The following is a 20,490-nucleotide window of genomic DNA, read 5'->3' on the forward strand; positions in this document are numbered from 1 at the left end:
TAAATATTGATCAATTTCAATCAATCAGGATCACCTGGTTTTCATTCATGATTTGATCCGAATTTAGGAAAAAAGCAACTGATTGAGATTCGGTTCAGAACGACTGTTTTTACCCACCGAGCGAGAAGTTCAGTCATCTCCTTCGCCATTTCCTCCCTGAAAAGCATGATGGTCCCAATTTAACAGCCAGTACAGGGATGGGGGTGGAGCTTATTACATACACAACATTTCAGCTCAGGAAGAGAAACTAATTATTGTCTGATGTTAATATGAAACTAAACCATTTTGCATCAGTAAAATCAGGTGAACATGTGAAACATCTGAAAACCTGTGAGTTCGCCTCAGCTCAGGTTTTCTATGTGTTTAAAGGTAACAGATGAGGAGCTGATGTTGGTTCTGATTCGGTGTTGGTGGATCTGGACAGGTTGATGTAAAAATGTGTTTCTGTGATCTGGACTCTCCTTTAGTAAAGATGACTGGATCAGAACCTGGGTCTCAGTGTGATGAGTTCATACATCTGCATCCTATCCCATCTGAATCAGAACTTGACACATTTCTGGGTTTTTATGTTTCATCTCTTTCAATTTAATTTAATCAGCTGAGTTCATCTAATTGACTAAAATCAGAAATGACCCGGTGTCATCATCTCCGGACCAATTCTGCTGGTGGATCTGCAGAGTAAAGGGCTCTGAAGATGCTGAGCTGTCCTGCAGTTGGCCCAGTCTGAGCTAAACCCTTTCTGAGCTGCAGAACATCTGTAGGTGTTCCTGCAGGTGTGTGTGGAGAGTGTGAGAAGAAACCTACATGGTGTAGCTCTTCAGGTTTGTGCTCGCACCGATACTGTGAAGAGAGTCAGAGGATGATCAGAGTTAGAGGACCACAAACTGATCAGCTGATCCAGAAAGCTGCTTTCTGCTATTCAACGTTCAGATGAACCCATTTAATCCAAAATCTGGTCATAAAGAAAGAATCCTGTTTTCCACTAAACTGAATCCAGTAGCACCAGTTCTGTAGAACCAGTCCTATCTCAGCACCAAGTTCTTACCAGTACAGAGTAACAGTCACTGGAGGCGGGCTCAAAGGAGACCAGCAACCAATCACAATTTAAGTCTCTGTTCTCACCTATAAACTCTCAAGGGTTTTTCTGGCTGTGGGAGGAGCCTGATCTACGGCCGAGGGTGGAGCTAGAAGACTTTTCTCAGAACTGGTTCTTAATTGGGTTGTTTCAGAATCAGGCCTGGTTTAGACCTGGAGCCAGTTTGGTGGGAAACTGAACCTGGATTTATGGTTAAAACTAAGAACATCTCAGGCTGCTACTGACATTAAATAACAGTAATTATATGAGAAGCATCATTTGAAAGATTATCTCAGCTCTGAGCTTTGAAATTATTTCTGCTTTTCAGCCACTTTTCTCTCAGTAATCAGACTGAAGAAAGCTTTAATCTCCTGGTTCTGATTCTGAACCATCTGAGGATCAGAAGTGAAGCTCCTGCTTGTGTCTGAATCATATCTGCAGCTTTATTTTCACTTTGACATCCAGCTCTCAGCAGCTGCTCCTCCTCATGTTCTTTCGGCAGTTTGATGAGAACGTTTCTCCACGCTGGAGATTAAAACCGGTGCTGTTCTGTCGGTAAAGATCAACCTAATTCTAGTAAAAACCAGGGAGATTGGGGAGGTCAGAGAGTCGGCTGTTAGCGGGCAGATTGTTACGGCATGCAGGGGTCAGAAAGAGGTGGGGTCATTGAGAAAGGGCAAATCTGAGGGTCTTACGCTGCTCTCTCTGGGGACGATGGAACGGAGGAGCCGTTACTGGGAGAACAAAAGAAGAAGAAAATGGTTAAACAGGAACAGATGGACAGGATGGTTCCTTCAGAACATCTCTAGACGTTTCCTCCTAAACATTAGTTGTCTGATAAATCCCCCTATTATTAAACATTTCTAGAAACATTGGGTTTCTTCTGTTTTATTGCAGGAAATAAAAACAGGTTCCTGCGAGCTTAACGAGATGCAGCTCCACCTTAAATCACCCCCTGACCCTCACGGGTCATCACGTCTGGTTACCTGCGCAGGCCCGAGTCGTTCAACGCCTCCTCAGGAATCAGCTCTGCCTCGCTCTGGGCGATCCTCATCGCCAGCTCCCGGTCCCTCCTCTCCTGCTCCAGGACAGCCTGCCGGGCCACGTCCTCCTCCCTCTCGGCCTGCAGCTGCAGCTCCAACTCCATCTGAGCACACAAGAATCCTTCAGTCACTGCTGTTCTACCAAAGTCCACATGATGCCACCTATCTGCAACTCCTCCTCCTCGCCTAATGAAGGGTCTGCTGGACCCACCACAGAACATCCAGAACCTCCTGTCTGTTCTCCCTGATCCACCAGGATGGTCAGAACATTTATCACCATGTGAGACGATTTAAACAGAAGCTGAAAACGAAGGACCCGGTTCCAGCCCAGTTCTCAGAAACAAAGAACTTTAAGTGATTTAGGTGAACTGGTGTTTTTCTCCAACACGTCTAAACTACTGCAGGTTTTCTCTGATCCAGTTAGAAAACCAGCTGTGTTCGTGTTTCAACCATCTGACACCTGGACAAGCCAAATGCCTTCTAGAAGAAGGTCTGAAGGTCGGACAAAACAAAGATGGAGCCGGTTCCAGCTCGTCATTCACAGCTCTCACGTTCCTCAGCATGTGTGGGATTCCTGAACATCTGAGGCGTTTCTCATCCCACAGGTAGCACACCAGTTTACATGAGAATAATCTGGGCCACTGGATGTGGCGCTGTGAACCAAACCAGAACTCTCAAGGAGAATCTCTCCTCAAGAGAATTAATGCTGCTGCTGAAGGTCCCAGGGATGATCCAGAAGTTTGCTAATTTCCTTAATAGCTGAGGAGGACGCATCGTTTCCTTGAACGATCTGCTTCCCGTTTCTTCGGGAGGTTTCTGCACCACCACCATCAGCTTCAGCCGATGTCCGTCACAGGCTGAGAGGAACTGAACCAAGCTAAAATCTGCATCATTTTCTTCTACTGATTCTTCAGGAAAATTAAATATTAAAATGTGTTAAATGTGTCTGCAGCTTTTTTTCAGTAGAAAACATTATTTTGCCGTTTAGGAGGCTGGAGGTTATATTTTTGACTGCGGCTGACAGATAAAATATGGAAAACATCTAATTATATTTTGTAGCGCATGTTTGATGATGAAGTCACAGCTTAAAAATCGAGTTTCAGGTCGTTTGTTAGGGTGTTGGTGCTTATTTTAAACCCAACGTCTGTAAAGAAATCCAAAATGAACATCATTAATGGAGAAGCACCGACCTGCAGCCGCCTCTCCTCTTCCTCCCTCTTCTTCCTCTCTTCCTCTTCCTGCTTCCTCTTCACCTCCATCTCTGCTTTCCTGTAGAAACAACAGATAAATGAAACAAAAAACTAACTAGAGAGAAAGGTTATTGTGGAGCAGCAGAGGAGGAGTCTTCTATCCGACAGCAACAAGTCTGCAGATGGAAAAACATCCAAAGCGCTGCCGTTTAAGCTGTAAAATGAACTCCAATCATGTCTCTGCTGCTCTTTTCCTCCTCCTCTTCCTCTTATATTCAGCTCAGAGGAACTCTGAGGTCTTGACATCTGCACTCACTTCTACTGCTGCTTTGGATTTAAGTTCCTGGACGGTTGAAGGTTATTGTGCTGCAGGAATGTGCGGATTAAAGCCGGACGTCTGATGAAACGTGAGACCCTGTAGAACAAGGGGGCATCAGGATGACTCCCTGAACTCCTGGCACTCTGCTGTTCACAGGACCGCCGGGCTTTGACCTTCAGCAGGCTCCTGGGAGCTCAGAACACGGCAGGTGATGAGGATGAAGTGAAGGGAAGTGAGCCATAAAATTCAGCCTGTCGTCTCTAATGTCTTATATTAGCGATCAACGGTTTGTGACGAACACGATGGCTCCCATCAGTCCTCCTAAAGACTTCCCAAACTGCTGCAGGGGGAACAAACCTGCAGCGACCTGAACAGGAAATTATATCCCTCAGTGTAACAGAGCTGCATTCAGAGCTCCATGTGGCACTGAGGAGGACTAACGGAGAGGAAGGTTTCCTGGATTGTTCAAAGGAAGAACAATTAGACGACATGTTCATGTGTTCCTGCTTCCTTGTCCAAGTAGAGCAAAACTAGAACTCAAGATATTTAAAAAGGTTTTTTTTCTGTTACAGGAAAACAAAACAGCAGCAAGGAGAAAAGGTTTGACTGTAAAAGAAAGAAACTGTCACCTAAAGCAAGGAAAATCCTTTAAATTTAACCGCATCATCAACAACTTCAAGAGAGACGTTCAGACGTCCAAGAGGGTCCAGCACCATAAAGGACCGCTAGTGTTTCCACCAGTGCAGAGCATGCACAGCGTTGGCAGCAGCTCAGTGCAGAGTGTGGTGAAGTCTTCTTCAGCAAAAAAGGAACCACTTCTGTCCAAGAAAGCCATCAAGGAGAGACTAGAAGAACCAGAATGGACAACAGAAGACTAAAACCAAGCTTCTTTCTCTGATGAATCCTCTGTCTGATTGGTTGAGAAGAAACGTCTGATGCCACAACCGTGTCTATAAAGACCTTTGGACCAGACTGTACAGAGTTCAAATAAATGAGCAGGAAAATGAATTCTAGATGATCTGCTTGGAGAAAGTCTGATGGATGGATGGATCCTTGTCATGTTGTGGAAGAAGGTGGCTCCAAGATTCATCTGGAGACACCTAAAAACACAGAATCTCTGCAGACCTTTCAGATTCTAACTTGAAGAGCTCAGACACATGAGAGCTGAACCCTCTGGTGAAGTTGATGCTCTGCTAACCAGGTGAGAAGCTCTGAGCCTGGAGTCTAAGCAGGTTAAATCCATTTTAATGATGAAGTGTAATTAGATGAATCCCACACATCAAACAATGGTGGAGGGAGGTGATTGATTTACATCTGCTTCTACAGGATGTTAAAGATCTCCTGGTCTCCTTTAAACCTGGACGTCTGTGCAGAACCATAAGGTGAAGAACCCGCCTCGTATTGCTCATATACCTCATACAGAAATAAATCCTGCTTTTCATCTTTGCCACTTACAGTCGCCGGTCCTCTTCCTCCTGCCTGCGGCGCTGCTCCTCCTCCTCCCTCCTCTTTCGCTCCCTCTCCATCTCCTCCTGGATGCGCCAAAGCCGCTCTCGCTCCTCCTCCTCCTTCTTCTTGTTCTGCAGATCTGTCAGCAGCTTCTCTGAGCGCGAAACCAGCGCCTGGTACTCGTGGTCGATGTCGATGCGGCTCATCATAGTGTTCTGGAACACAAAGAGCAGGTCTGGGTTTAGGTGCTGATGGTGCAGAAGACCTCCAGCCTGGAGCATCTGCTGATAACATTTAAAATGAGAAGTTCATCTTCAGAAATCTGAAGGAGGAAACCAATTCAACTTTGTAACAAACAGAAGAGTCAGCAGAAAAGTAAAAACTCTGCATCCTCCATTGTTACTGTTGAAATTTTCTTCTTCTGTGGTTTTTGTCCAGCCTCACCATAAGGAGGATTCAGTTTTTCTCGATGACGTTTTTAAACCGCTGCGCTCTGGAAACTGTTCTCAAACTTTGCTGTTTTCATGGAAACAATCAGCAGAAACGCAAATAAATGTTTCCGTTTTCGCCGGAAAACATTTTGTAAATGGGGCTAAATCTGATTTTTAATCCGGACGATCCCAGGCTGTTTGATGCATCCCACCCTGGGTGCCATGGTAACCACCTCATTAAGTCCTGTCACCTGAGAGAACCCAGGAAGGAACCACATGGTCACCTTACAGCACATGAATATTTATGAGCAGCTGTTGTCACTGTGACGTGACCGTAGCATCTCCTTCAGAACCCCTGGACCTGCGTTTGTACCTGCAGACGCCACATTTCCAGCAGACCGGATGTTTAAAAGTCTAATGCAGCTACCGCCAGAACTTCCAACATACATCCTCTTTTTTCTAGCAGCTTCTAATTATGGTACGCCATCAATGCCAAATATTTGCACTATTAACAGAACCTTCAGGTAGTTTCTACAGAACCACCCAGAGGTGAAATCTACTAACAGTGATTGAGAGTGGGCGTGTCTCTCTGCTCTCTGGGCTCTGATTGGTCAGAACGTCCTACAGCAGTGGGAGACAGGTGACACGGGAGTGGATTTTCTCTCCTGTCCCACTCCTGGTAAATTGACTCCCACTCCTGTGCCACTCCCATTTTAGTTTTCTTCATTTAGTCTTTTGGTAATTTCTTTCTTTGAAGGACCAGTTAGGTCCCTGTTTTTAGCTGTAGTAAAGGCCAGTTAAAGTAAAAAGAATAATAATGAAGAAATAATAAAATATTAAACAAGGAAACAGACCATGTCTATCTTAGTTGAATAAACAAAATGTACATAGTTGTATTTTTTTACTTATTTATTAAGTGATTGTTTCCTTTGAACAATGACATCACTTTTATGTTTCAAGTTGCTGAAAAGAAAGAAAAATGCACCTAGTAAGAGAACTGTACTTGTTGAACAAAAGGCCAAAAAGGCATTACCTTCATAATTTAGAAACTGTACCTCAATGGTTCACAGCCCTGGTCCTCAGGGACCCCTTCCCTGCAAGTTTTAGATGTTTGTCTGCTCCAGAACACCTGATTTAAATTCTGACATGACCTCCTATACAGGCATCAAGAATGGAGGGTCAAACTGGACCAAAATTAATACAATAAAATCATCATTAAATAAATAAATGTTGTGAATGTCCCATAAGTGAAGTAAATGTAACATGAAAGAAATGTAACATTAAATGTACCATTAAATTAAAGGTACCATTTATTTATTTAGTACATCATTAGAAACAATAAATGTACCATTATATCATGAAATGGACTATTATGCAATTAAATTGAGTTTTATTTTGAAATCTGCCTTAAATAAAATTATCTTCAAATCCGACTAAAAGACAGTTTTTATCCACAAGCTGTCAAACAAACTACTGAACTCTGGACAATAATACTGCATGAAACCACATCTGTGACACTTTATTTCCTTATTACTGCTGCATGATGTGTACTTTTTTTTTTACGCCATTAGTGTTTTTGTTTTTATCGTGATTTGAACGGTTCTTCTTATCCTAAACATTTTATCGCATTGTTTACTGCATGTTAACCTGCATATGACAAATAAACCATATTAATCACATATCAGTGTTTGTTTTATGAGAAGTTTATCATCTGTGCTGCTCGTCCAAAATACACATCTTTCTCAAGGTGATTAACAACTTTTGCGAGCGAACACAAAAGTATTGCGTGGGGACACAAAAACAAAAAAAAACGTACATGTCCCCTCCCGGGCTCCGTACCTTTCCCCTCTACTGTGGCAAAGGCTCTTAAATCCTTAGTGCACATGGATTAGTTTTGTTGGTCAGAGGAGACTTTATGGTACTTTTGGTTTGATGAATGAAGAGATGCAGGATTGATTTAATCCAGAATCTGTCTTACAAGTGTCCTTTAATCACTGGTGAACTTGATTATGACTAAACACGTTTTACAAGCAGCAGACTGCGTGTTAACATCAACTCTCCTGAAGTTCAGTAATATTTGTGACTTTCCTGTCAGCTCTATGAGTTTAATAGATAAGTCTTTATTTCTGACTTTACGTTGCAAATCCAATTTTACCACGTCCAGTTCTCCACCTGTGTTTGCTCCCTCCATCCTGAACGCAGGTGGAAAACATCGATCAGAAGCACTGTTGGCTTGTGGGTCGTGTAGTTCGTTTGACTCGCATTATAGTTTAGGCTTCTTGGAAAAAAACTACACAATGGCGGCGTCGATCCAAGTTTTTTTTTCTTAAAGTTTATAACAAAGTTTCCAAAGACAATTGATTCTAGTTCATTTTCCCTCCTATTGATTAGCTCCCGCTCCCGTCTGGTCCCGTTCATGTTTTATCCTGTACCGTCCCAATCACGTGATCTTTACTGACGCCGTCTCCCATCCCGCGGGATTCCCCGTGACCCGTGGGAATCCCGAAAAAATGTCCGCCTCTAGGAGACACGCCAGCTGGAAGGAGACAGAAACACCTATGATTGGATGGAGAACCTGGACATGTAGAGTTGAAGCTGTGGCCGTGAAAGGAAGGGTTCTGAATATTTCACTGGGTCAGAACCATCATCACACTCTGAACATTCTGTGAGAAAATCTGAAAACATCTTGAAACTTAAACTGTGATCGGTGGAAAAACTGGAAAATAGATCAAAATAATGACTGGGTCAGGTTAACTGTCTGTGACCCGGTTAAACTCTGATGGAAAGAAAGGCTGAGCTGTGGAGGTCTAGAAAAAACTTGGTTTGTCTCTGCTGCTACTGTATCTCAGCCTGAAGGACAGTTCTGGTTCTGATCAGACTGTTTTGATGTGTGGAGATTTTTAAAGACCGTATGGGCAGTGTGGTGACCTGAATATTCTGATCACAACACATCGGTCCATTTTGACTGGCACCTGACTCCATCATTGGTTTAAAGTTCTGAATAATCATGTCGCCAATGAGTCTGATGTGGGGTGTTCTCCAGGCAGAGCCCAATTAGACCAGCTGCCTGTCAAACTGCACCTTTCATCACCATGAGTCTTCCAACAACAGTCTTCACTTGGACGGGTCCGTCAGAGCACAGGACCAGACAAAAGGCCCGTCCGTCAGCCTGTAGCACATACAGAACTTGCTCCTTGACGCAAACAGAAACTCACCTTGATTTTCAGCATCAGGGCGTCGATGGTGTTCTCCAGGCCCTGGATCTGTTTGCTCATCTCCTGTTTCCCTTCCTTCAGGCCGCCTACCACCACGTTGAAGCGGCCCATCCTCTTCTTCAGGTTATGGACCTTCACCAAACCGTCAATACTAAAAACACAGCAGCAGCCGTACGGTTAGAACATCATCGAGCTGCCCTAACCTCAGCCACTAAAAACTAACAGCTAGCTTGGCTTGAAGGCAGTAAAAGTCGACCACGAAGGCCAAAATCATTCCTGACATGCAGAACTTATGTGCATGAATATAAAATATAATATCCAACCACCAAAGCAGGTTTAATATGAGGTCAGAGGAAAGTTATGAGAAATCCCAAAACCACAGAGCGCTGAGGATGGACTCCAAATGAAAAGCCATTTAAAGCCATTAGGAGGCTGGAAGATGCAGCAGGCAGCTGGTAAATCTCCTGTTTTATTAAGTTTACTCACATCTCTTGGCAGTGGAAGCAGCTTCATGTGGTCTGCTGCAGAACCTGCTAATCACTCACACAAAGATCTCCATCACAGCTCAGGCTCCAGGCGCCAGACTTGCTCTAATTAATTCTGATGATGGCTCAGTTCTTAAAGTTGCTGCATCAAATCACATTTTTATAATTAATAAAGCAGAGACGTGACTGAGCATCAGACCCGCTTAGTTCATTATGCTGCTTCACCTCAGGTTCAACCAGAACTCCCCCTCCAGTCATTACCACTCCAGTAATCAGTCACTCAACTACACCTCGGCTAGAACGGATCAGCACGCTGTCAGATAAGATGAAGAACCCCCACAGAGGGGGGAAAATACTCCTCTTCACCTGCATCCTTCATCGTACCTGCCGGGTCCAAACTATTTATAATCAGGAATCAGCAGCGGTAACGGGTCAGAGCTGCAGGTGTCACTACATAAGGTGAGAGTGTGCAACAAGCAGAACGACACCGCTGAGCTGTGAAAGTGTTAGATAATGAAGAAGAGAGAGATGAAGAGCTGAGCATGGAAACTGAGCTGGAGAGAGATGAGCCTGGGATGGATAAAAACGAAGGCGCTGCGGACCCTGAAGGTCAGGAATGAGTGTGAAGACACCCACCGAGGTTTGTGCTTCTTCCTGCAGAGCCACATCCGAACGGTCTTTTGCATCTTAATGCAGGCGCTGGTCCGGTACAGAATCTTATTTTTCACTGCAACAAACAAAAACATGAACAATTTTAACTTCTGGTCCTAAAATGACAGAATGACAAACGGTACTGGAAGTGAGGAGTTAAAGGTTCAGTGTGAACAACGTGGAGACATCTAGTGGCTCAGATTTGAAGCCGCAACATAAAGCAACGTTCCGAAATGTTGGAACAATAAAATAAATGAATCGGTCTGCTTTTGCATTGGTTTCTACACTGATGACACAAGAAGAAAAAAGCCGACATGAACTCCAGCATGTGGAGGATGAAGGTTTGTTGCTGCATCATCTGCAAGATCTCCACAGTAACGACTAAACAGACTAATGGATTAAAACAGACATTTTCAACAGGCACAGAGTGAACACTCTGCCTACGTGAAGGATCTATGCTTGGCATGAAGGTCTGTTTTGGTTTTAATTCTTTAAAGTGTCAAACAAGAGAAGTCATTTTACTCCTGTGGGTCTCTAGAACAGGAAGAACCAGCATACATAGATGATGGTCCATGTGAAGACAGTCTATATCTCTAGTAGTGATCACAACACACTCAGTCAGAAGCTGTTCAGCTGCACAACGCTCTGGAGGTCCACGTTGATCTGAGTCTGCCACCCAAAGCTCCCACAGTGGACATCAGAACCAGACACATGGACCACTCCATCTGGAGCTGCAGATACCAGCCATGCTTTTGGTTTCTCTAGGATGGGCTGTGTCCATGAAGCTCTGGGTGTCAGTGAACCATCTAATGGTTACAGTCCACTTGTTGGTCTCCAGACGTTTGAAATGATCCGTCTCTGGTACCGTTTCCTCACTTCCACAGCTTAAAACATTTGAGTCCAAATCGCGACTAATTATTTGATTTCCTCCAAGATATTCTAGTGTTTCTCGTGGAAAATGATTTTATCTTACATCTGAATCCGAGGAAAAAACTGACTGGTTCTGCCTGACTGCTTCAAGTGTGCAGAATTGGTCCATGAATAATTCTGGTATCAACGGGTCACGTCTGCCGGGTGTTTTTTTTTGTTTTGTTTTTTATATGACCTGATAATAAGATTCGGCTTCTGGGAAAATATGATAATAACCAAAAAAATTACAAAATACAAAAAAGGTAAATACTTCAAACATTTAATCTGTTCCTTTTTCTAAATGAAGTGACATCTGAACTAATTTATGTAAAATAGTGACTTATATAATCAAACTTTAATCATCTCTGAGCAGCAGCCCAGCCTGGGTTAGTTATTCATGTTCACTCTTATAGAAATGTTTAGAAATCAAGGACACTGGTAAGTATTTCATTTTCTCTCCGAACTTATTATTTCTTCCTGTTCTGAGCCAAATACAGAGAAATATATGAACCAAAAACCAAGAGCAGTCTACATGTCTGATCAGCCTTTCAGGGAGAAATGATTGGCAATTAACAACAGAATTAAAGAAAAGATTCAGGAAAAGGTTCAAATATGAGAGAAATGATGAGGTTCAACATCCAGGGTGTAAATGTTCCTTCTGGGTCCAACTGAGTCCTGGAAACCTCCCTGAGAAGATCCACACTTACACTTGATGACGGACAGAGCGCACCACTGGACCTTCTTCCAGCGGCTGTGGATGAGCCACTTGTTGACCTTCTTGACCAGCTCAGCCAGGTGTTCCGGGTCCGATCTCATGATCTGATCGAACTCTGCAAACTGGACAAAAGTCAGAACATAAATTATTATGGTTTTATATTAACTGAACACATCCCTATCTCCAGCTCCTCCTGGAGGACCCTGAGGTGCTCCGTGGTCAAAAGCTTTTACCAGACTTCTGGTTCTGACCCAGTGGCTCCAACCAGTGGGACATAACCAGAAACCTCCAAATGGAGGGAACCCTCATCAGCCATCTGAACCAGACTCCTTGCAGCTCTCCTCTGAGCTCCCCGAGATGAAGATGGAGCTCTGAGCTTCTCAGTGTGTAAAGCTGATATAAATCCAGAAGAACACGCCTTCTATCTGCAGGAGGACATTACAGGGCGATCCACCAGAACCAGCAGGAGCTGCAGCTGGCTGCAGGAGGATCTCTGCAGAGCGTCATCAGAGAAGACTCTCAGCACTGACATGAACCCGGCTGCCTTCCTATCGTGAGGCAGCATTTAGTTTCTATGCTCCTCAGCTGAGGAACAAACTGCCTGAAAACCTGAGAAGTTCAGAAACTGCGGTTCCTTTCAATCATGACTGGTAAGCTACTGTTTCTTGCATAATGATCAAAGGTCATCATTTTAATGTTTCCTTTCTTTTCTGTGAAGCTTATTATTGTTGAACTTATTTTTCCATTATGCTTCCCTGTATGACCGACGTTGTAAAATAAACTTACCTTGTGTTCATTCGTGGTTTGAAAGCTGTTTATTCTGAATGTTTCTTTTTATTAGAAGAAATACAAATGAAAACTCTTTATTTTAAGGTGGGAAAACATCAAATCTCCAAAGTGATGGATCACACCTGAGCTCCTGACCACACTCAGACAAGTTTTATTTCTAGAATCTACAGAGAGCGAAGGTGATCTTTTTGCCTTTTAAATCAAATGTCAGATTTCAGGAGGGTTCGAATAAATACACGACTTTAGAAGTTACAGTAATCCAGCATTTCTGTTGAAAATAGATTGGTTTTATGGAGCCATCTGATGTTTTTGTTGGAAGTAGCTCCCTGGTACTGAAAAATAAACCTTGTCTGAATCTCACCTCAGCATCAGCTGGGAACAATGCCTCCATTAGTCAGCGTGATGCTGGAAGGAAGGAGGATTTAGAAAGTCTCACCTTTCCAGGACGGAAGAAGACTTTGGTGAGGCCAAACTTGTAGTCGTTCTCGTCGAGTCCCAGAGCTTTGAACAGAGCCTGCAGCACAAACACACGTTTTTATCAAGAGTCCAGTTCTGCTGCACAGACTCTGAGGTCTCACCTTGCAGAAGAGCCGCGGGTCCAGGCGGGTCAGTTTGGGCGGCATGTACTTCTGGTACATGTTGTAGAGTTCGTGGAAAGGAGCTCTGGAGGGGAAGCCACCCTGCATTAGGTCCAGGACCGAGACCATTCCTGCAGAAACACGACAACGAGGGGAACTTTAATAACCCTCAACTCCACTTCCAGGCAAATGGATCGGTTTCGATATTCTGATTAAGGATCAAAGTTTATTTACAGCCGTTTTCGCCCCCATCAGTTCTGTGTCGCTGAAATAAAATGTCTGACACTTACTTTTCTCCTGCTTTTAAACACCGATTCCAGATCCATGCAGGAAAACTTTCCCAAACCCTTCCTCATGCCACACCAAAACAAACTGTCCACTGAGCTTCGCCTCTCTGCTGTCCCATCTCTGAGGGGGTCCAGTTGGAAGTCCTGAAGGTCTCTAGACAGGTTCCTTCTGTCCCGGAGACAGCCTTCAGAACGGCCATCTGGACCGAGGAAACACCGACACAGTGATGAGAGAAAGGTGTCCAGAAGGCATCTTAAGCAGACCTCCAAACCAGCTCAACTGGTTCCTGCGCTGCGGAGCAGCAGTGACTGCTCTGAACTGAGGAAGCTCATTTCAGCTGCTGGCGTCCAGGATCCAGTTCTGTCAGTCCGGATCCAGATCTCTGGAGTGAGACAGTGGCGCAGCAGTCAGAGTAAAGGTGTTTGTTTCCAGGCAGACCAGACTGTAGGTGAGGCCTCCTGGTTCCATCTCCGCTGAACCCAGCACCAGGGGTGTGGGAACATGATAATGAACTGAATCAGTTTTATCTAGATAAGCAGCTCTGGTACCAGACAGAAATAACAACAGTAATGTAGCTGAGGAGGCCGGCTCCAGGTCTGGGCTCTGAGTCCAAGTGGTCAACTTTGTTCCTTTTTCTGAACAAGCAGAGAAGCTCACAGGAGGACATCAGCAGAATCAGTGAAAACGCTCTTTCCACGTTGAATCCTCCCAGCTCTTTGTAATGGAAATTATTTTATTAAGTATTCCACAGTGTGTGACCTTTAGGTTACCTTCATCCTCAGAACATCTGTGTTAGAGGAGGAAGCTGTAAAAACCATTATCAGAAGTTTAATGGTTAAAACCCATCATTTAGGGTGATGCCTCAGGAAGAGTAGATGGTTGTTCCTAGATAACTTTGTCACCTCTGAACCTGAGAAGGGTCTGGGGTCATAAAACACAGACTCTTTGAAGTGTTGAGATAAAACTGTCATGTTCTGGTATAAATACTGTGTGTAAATGTTGATCAGGGCTCTGTTTCACTGACTAACCTCAGTGTCAGGGTCTTCAAACGCTGAATGACTTTGAATAAAACTTATAAAGACAAAGTCTGGATTTTCTCTTGTTATGAGTCAACTTCTCTCCACTTTGATAAGAAAATTCCACAACATCTTCCTGCAGGATCTCCTCTGATCTTCCTCCATCAGATCTTTTACTTGAAGAGCTGAATGGATTCAGTTGTAGACAACATGCATTGTTTCCACAGAGTCTCTCCAGCTGGAGGACATGAATAAAACCAAGTTGTGGAGAATGAGCGATCTAATTAGCTCTAATACTGAGCCGTCTCTGTGAGTGTGGAAGTGCTTGTGCGTTGATTGAGGGTAATTAGAGGGTTAACAGGAGTTACTCCGCTCTGATCTTCTCTCCACGCTGAGCCAATTAAAGTAAATCATCTACTAATCATGAGCAACTTCCAAACGTTACAAAGGAAGTAGCTGAGCTTCATGTGAAGACTAGATGAGAAGAGTGTTAAAGGAGGCAGGAAGTTCTGACCTGAGCACTGCAGCTGGGAGAGAATCTGAGCTCCTTCAAACTGGTGGCTGACCATCTTCAGGTTGGGTTTAACGCAGCGGATGAAGCTGGAGCCCTGAAGGAGACCAGGAGAAGGAAAACCAGATCAGTCAAATCCTGACAGCAGGAAGGACAACCAGCATCAGAACTACAGGTTCCTCCAGGAGAACATTACCAACCGTGCTGCGGAGCTTGTCCAGCAGAATATTGAGCTGCGTCTGCAACAACAGGAACATTTTTATTAAACAACCACAATGACAGAAAGAGAGCAGAATTTAAACCTTGTCGAGCAGAACCCGAAGACTGAACTTGGAAACATGGCAAAGGAAGCCTGGAAGATGGAAAACATTTCCCACTCTGAGAATCACACAGGAATTTATCTTCGGTATTCAAGGTAAAATGTTCATGTCCTGATCCAGCAAATTGTAGAACCGCCTGCAGCGCCCTGAAGAACCTCCCTGAGATGGAGCTCTTGGGTTTCTGGTCATTTCTCTGAGCTTCACGCTCTGACCTTTGGCTGAATCTGCTGGGACGTCCACTTCTGGGAAGATTGCAAGCTGTCTGAGATGTTTTCCATCTTTCTCTGTAGAATGGTGGACTTCAGAGAGTTAGGAGATGATCTTCTAACCTTTCCCAGGTTGATGGACAGCAACAGTTGCTGCTCTAAGGTCATTGCTGATGTCTTTCCACCCCGGCATTGTGCTAACATCACTGTGACCAACTAGACTTTGAAATTCAAAATCTTTACAACCTTAAAAAGAAAAAGAAGAAGAACTGAAACCTGAACTGAATACTTGAAGGTAAGCAGTGATGCATGAGGAGGAACATCTCCTTCTGCAGGCAGCAGCGAGCGCTCTGTTTGGTTCTGAAAAACGTTTTAGTTTGAGGTAAAAACTGCAGCCATAATTCAGTGTCAGACCAGTTTCTGTTTACACCGTAAACTGCTGTAAACTGCTTTTATTGGCTGCTTTTTGTGCTTCAGATGAATTTATTGAAGGTCACAGAACTGAGAGATTGTGGGAATAAGTACGATAACTGCTGATGGGTCCAGTCAGGCCTGGAGGTCACCTGACTGAACTACCACAAGTCACAAGATGTGGTAACCATGGAAACACATGAGCTGACAGAAACAGGACTCCTGGTACCAGGGGAATAAATTCTGCAGAGATTCTACAATGATGCACTCCAGTTCTGCTCGGTCAGCTGGTGTGGCGTCTCTACAGAGCAGACTCAGGCCGGCTGGACAGGTGACCTTCAAACACTTTCAGGTCCAATTTAAGGTCCTTCAGATCTGAAAGGATCCTTAAAACTCATCAGTAAGCAGGTCCAGGTAACCTAAAGGTGGTTCAGGTGGAGGAACAGGACCAGGAGCTCTTACTGATACTACCTGCTGAGGCCACCTCTGCTGCTGAGACTCTTGTCGAGTCCAGTCTGACCAGTTAGGCCCACCATACCTGCTCCATTATGTTGGAGCACTTGTTTGCTGAATATTGGACCATTTGCACATTGCTGGACGCCACCAGGCCTCCTGGCGTTTTCGGCCATTTTGTATCCAGGACAGTCTGCTCCTACAGATCCCGTCGTCCCCGTGGCTGAATAAGACAGGGGCGTCGCAGCCCTGAGGCCACCGTCAACTATATAACAGAGGATGAGACGACCCACCATTTGCCTTCAGCTGGAGACCGTGACACGGTTACCAACATCTGAAGCATCACCTGGAGAAGAGTCCCGAGTGGATTTCATTTATTCTCTCTCGTTGGCCAACGAACAATTCATAACTGAGGTTTCTGGAATAAGAAGGCCAGAAATTTCACTTTGCCGATCGAAGACGTGAGTTTAACACGTAACTAAAAAACACGGAGTTTCAAGGAGACGAATCGCCACCGTTGTTTTGTTCTAGTCGACTTTGATGGTCAGATCATATTTTCCTTTTCGCCAAGGAGGCCAGAGGACGAACATTGACCGTTTTTCCTGAAGTTAATTGTGGACGCGCAGTAACTTCCAACTTCCACCCCATTCTCTCTCAACCCCGCTCAGAAGGGAGACAACAACAAGTAAAACCCATCCTTTATTTTTTATTTCTTTCTTAGAAAGTCTGAGCAGGGTACAGGAGGTTTTAGTGCGATGAGATTCGCTATTTAATTTAATGTGTTCTGAATGATATGTGCATGTAACCTTTTTATTGAAATTTGATGTGTCGTGTTGATGTCTGGAGGCCGCCGTGCTCCCAGCTCTGTGTGTGTTTTGCAGGGTTGTTGAACCCGAGAGGAAGCACAGGTGCGCTGTGAGACTGGACTGTTAAAATAACCTCATGGTGAAATTCACCATTTTCTTTGTCTTCAACCTCACTGCTTGCTAGCTTGCTGCCAAAAGTTTTATAACCCTTTGTCTGCTCACCTCGCCCAGCGTTGGGGGAAGTTTTATGACTGAGTTACAGTTGGAGCTGCGCCCCAACATCCTCACCACCACATCCCTTTGTCATATTATCATTTTTGCCATAACTGCTGTTTGTTTTATTTTGTTCAGTTAGATATTTTACCCCTTTGTGTAGAACTTTGCATGTTTGATGAGGTGAAGATGATTAAATCAGAAGAACAGATTGTATCATGCGGTTGATTTAATAAATATTCACATAGATAAAGAGAAGGCGTTTTGTGTTTATTTTGTACAAGAGTGATTCTTCAGTCAAGATAAGGTTAAAAGTTCCACCCGTTTCCGCAGAAACAGTCGATTAAACAACGACATCTCTGGTAATAATTATTAATTATTACTGAGTATTTAACGGTTGTAATTATCAATTACAACACCAGAAACATCTCTGTTTCAATTCATAAATGAGGAGTTTTGGTTAAGAAATTAATTTAGTCAAATTATGATTTTTAATAATAATTATTGATAAATATTAATTAATCAATAATCATAATTCCAACAATTACAGCCTACCATCACCAGTCAACACCACAGGTTCATGGGTTAGGGTTAGGGTCTCTCAACATGCATGTTGAGAGACCCTCCACAAAGTTCATGCAGAAAGACCAGAGCTGGGATCTGAACCAGGTCATGGGTTCTGCACCTCGGTGCCGACACAGAGGAACTAATCGGATATATTCACACAACCTGGATGAAAATCAGTTTGTCCACCAGAACCAGCTGACCACCTTTACTCTTCCTCTTGTGACATCATCAGCCAGGACAGATACAGGAGGTTTGTTCCTCTGGCTCTCAGCTTTACAGATGAACAATTTTCAGTTCACCATGAAGATCAGAAGGGAAACACAGACAACAATAATCGTGTTTCTCTCCAATATTTACAGCCCTGATAATAAAGCATGATTTCAGTTCAAACTCAGCAGGTTGAGTTGGCTAAAGCTGATCCTGCAGCTCTGGAGTCAGAAAGCCTCCAGCAGGATGAAGACATCACACCTGCTCCCAGTGAAGAACCCAGAGCAAAGCTCTCTATGAAGGAACCAGACAAACATTATCAGCCAATCCAATGAAACTGTGAAAATAACAGTCGTCATGCTTCAAGCAACTAAAACCTCAATTCATGTCACCAGAGCCCAGAAGGTGGCGCTGTAATAATAATAATTTCTTACAGTGTTTCAGTCTGCAGCCCAAATCCATCAGTCTTTATGTGTTAATGCACAATGACAGCAACACAGAGAGCTTTACATATGAGCTAAAAACAGGAAGTGATGTAAAAATTAGAAAAAACCTCAGAGCTAAAGGCGGAGCTTAAAAACCAAGTGAATGTAGAGAAATGTGCCGTTTCCAGAGGTCCTTCCTGCTCACCTTGAACTTGTTCCCGACGCTGATGAAGCTGAGCTTCCCGGCCTTCTGCTTGACGTCTCGGCTGTTGGTGGAGTTCTCAAACAGCTCACGGACAAAGCGATCTTTGGACTCGCTGACCAGGCTCTCCAGAGACATGTGCAGGGCATCGTTGTTCTTCTCCACAAACTTGGTCTGAGGTGGGGGAGATGTTCAGAAGGTCAGACCTGCAAAGGCTGTTTCTCTCAATCACAGCTACTATACCAGGCTTAATCAGGCAGAACTGACTCGGTTCTGCATTCGATTCGATCGTTTTACAGTAAGAAGCTGGAGAGCTCAGTGTCGTTCAGCTGAAGCTCTGCTGTCGGAGCAGTGTGTGAACGCACCGTCTCGTAGCACACGGCTCCTGCAAAATGTCGGATGATAAATCCTTCATCATCCCTCACGTTCCGGTGGACGGTCAGCTTGGACTTCCTGGGAATCTGAAGGACACAAAAACAGAAGCTGAGACTCATTTTCCCCGAACCATCTGCTGGAATTAGGATCCGGTTTTCCCATCACGTGAGAAACTGTCAAAACACAGGATGAAACACATGGGGTTAACGCCATAGAAACACATCATCTAGAATTTATCGAGAAATCTGTTTACAGTTCAGTTCAGAAAGGAATTAAATCCCTGACAGGAAGATTGACTCAGAGCCTGGAGGAAACCACATTCAGGTCTTTTATTTTGAAAGCACATAAAGTACTTCCTTTAAGATAAAAACCAACATTTTCTTTTCATTAACAAGATTTATATTTCATCAAACTAAGCTGAATAAACATCTTTAAACGGTGTAGATTTCCAATTATTTATGACAGGTTCTATTTGTTCTTTTCTGGCCTCTTTGTTAGGTGGTGGGATGTAGAAATGGTTTCCTTAGATGTTTAATATCTAGTTTTAATCCAGATTTATTTGTTTCAGAGCCGCCTGCACTCTCTATTCACCCTGACAGACAAAATAAAGGGCAAAGAGCAGTATATCTCTACACCTTCCACATCGAGTGACTCACAGTGAGGCGGAAATGGTTCTTGTGCTTTCTGTGAACGGTGTCGGTAAAGTGCTGGTCGCTGGGCTGAGGTAGACGGTTCTCTTCGTCCAGGATGTCCAGGATGCCCAGCACCTTGGCCTCCACCAGGTCTGCAGAGAGGAGAATGAGGAGAAAGCGTTTAGATCAGACAGAGGAGGAAATGAATGGGATTGAGAGTTCAACTGGTTAGAAAGAAGCAAGCAGATCAGAGCAGATCGTCCAGTTAGAACCAGTTCCAAGGTGTCAGAAGGTCTGACCTGTTCAGTTTGAAACTAAATGACCTTCTGCTTAAAGAGCAGCAAACTGGTCTCTGCAGACGAGATGATGTGATGAGTGGAGAATGTCTGTTCCTCCAACAACTCTCTGCAGACCATTGAAGGTACAGACTAAACCCATCTTCCCATTATCCCTGTTAAAGGCTGGTGTTCCTGATCCCAGTCAGAGGGAGGAGGAGGTCCCTGTTCTGGATGAAAGCTCAGTCTTTAAACTGAGATCCAAAATGAGGGACCAACTATGAGACAACATCTCATCTTAGATGGACATTTTGTTTCCTTTCTGATTAAAAAAGAGGAAGAAATCTCAAATTGGATCTCAGAGACTTCAGAGTTTATGAGGATCTTCTGCAGACACATGAACTTGTTTTATGGACGCATGAATAATGCAGCAAGGTGGAACGGGGGAGAGCACAGTAGCAAGACAGGCAGAAGATCACCGGTTCAAATCTGTACTGAGAACCTTAGATTTCCATGTTTTTCCTGTTGTCCAAGGTGCAGTCTGGATGGACGGATGGATGGATGGATGGATGGATGGATGACGGACCGATGGATGGATGGATGGATGACGGACCGATGGATGGATGGATGATGGATGGATGGATGGATGACGGACCGATGGATGGATGGATGATGGATGGATGGATGATGGATGGATGGATGGATGGATGGATGGATGGATGGATGATGGATGG

At 44.1% G+C, this 20,490-nt stretch overlaps 1 protein-coding gene across 10 annotated transcripts in view; it reads right to left on the reverse strand.

Moving 5' to 3' along the window:
- myo6a (myosin VIa) overlaps positions 1-20,490 on the reverse strand; it is an 86,715-nt gene that overhangs the window by 13,158 nt on the left and 53,067 nt on the right. For 4 of the 10 annotated variants that reach the window (XM_047388843.1, XM_047388842.1, XM_047388841.1 and 1 more), the window contains exons 16-31: positions 19,506-19,633; positions 18,840-18,935; positions 18,478-18,648; positions 14,865-14,903; positions 14,668-14,761; positions 12,850-12,980; positions 12,708-12,785; positions 11,475-11,604; positions 9,844-9,934; positions 8,723-8,873; positions 5,083-5,291; positions 3,309-3,387; positions 2,062-2,222; positions 1,771-1,809; positions 805-840; positions 118-156 (exon numbers count right to left, since the gene is read on the reverse strand). In XM_047388843.1, the coding sequence (XP_047244799.1) occupies positions 118-156; positions 805-840; positions 1,771-1,809; positions 2,062-2,222; positions 3,309-3,387; positions 5,083-5,291; positions 8,723-8,873; positions 9,844-9,934; positions 11,475-11,604; positions 12,708-12,785; positions 12,850-12,980; positions 14,668-14,761; positions 14,865-14,903; positions 18,478-18,648; positions 18,840-18,935; positions 19,506-19,633 (1,672 nt within the window). The remainder of the gene's footprint in view (positions 1-117; positions 157-804; positions 841-1,770; positions 1,810-2,061; positions 2,223-3,308; positions 3,388-5,082; positions 5,292-8,722; positions 8,874-9,843; positions 9,935-11,474; positions 11,605-12,707; positions 12,786-12,849; positions 12,981-14,667; positions 14,762-14,864; positions 14,904-18,477; positions 18,649-18,839; positions 18,936-19,505; positions 19,634-20,490) is intronic. The other 6 variants (XM_047388849.1, XM_047388848.1, XM_047388844.1 and 3 more) reach the window with 5 other exon arrangements.

This window comes from Girardinichthys multiradiatus, chromosome 15 (assembly GCF_021462225.1).
Source record: "Girardinichthys multiradiatus isolate DD_20200921_A chromosome 15, DD_fGirMul_XY1, whole genome shotgun sequence".
NCBI classification, from domain to species: Eukaryota; Metazoa; Chordata; class Actinopteri; order Cyprinodontiformes; family Goodeidae; genus Girardinichthys; species Girardinichthys multiradiatus.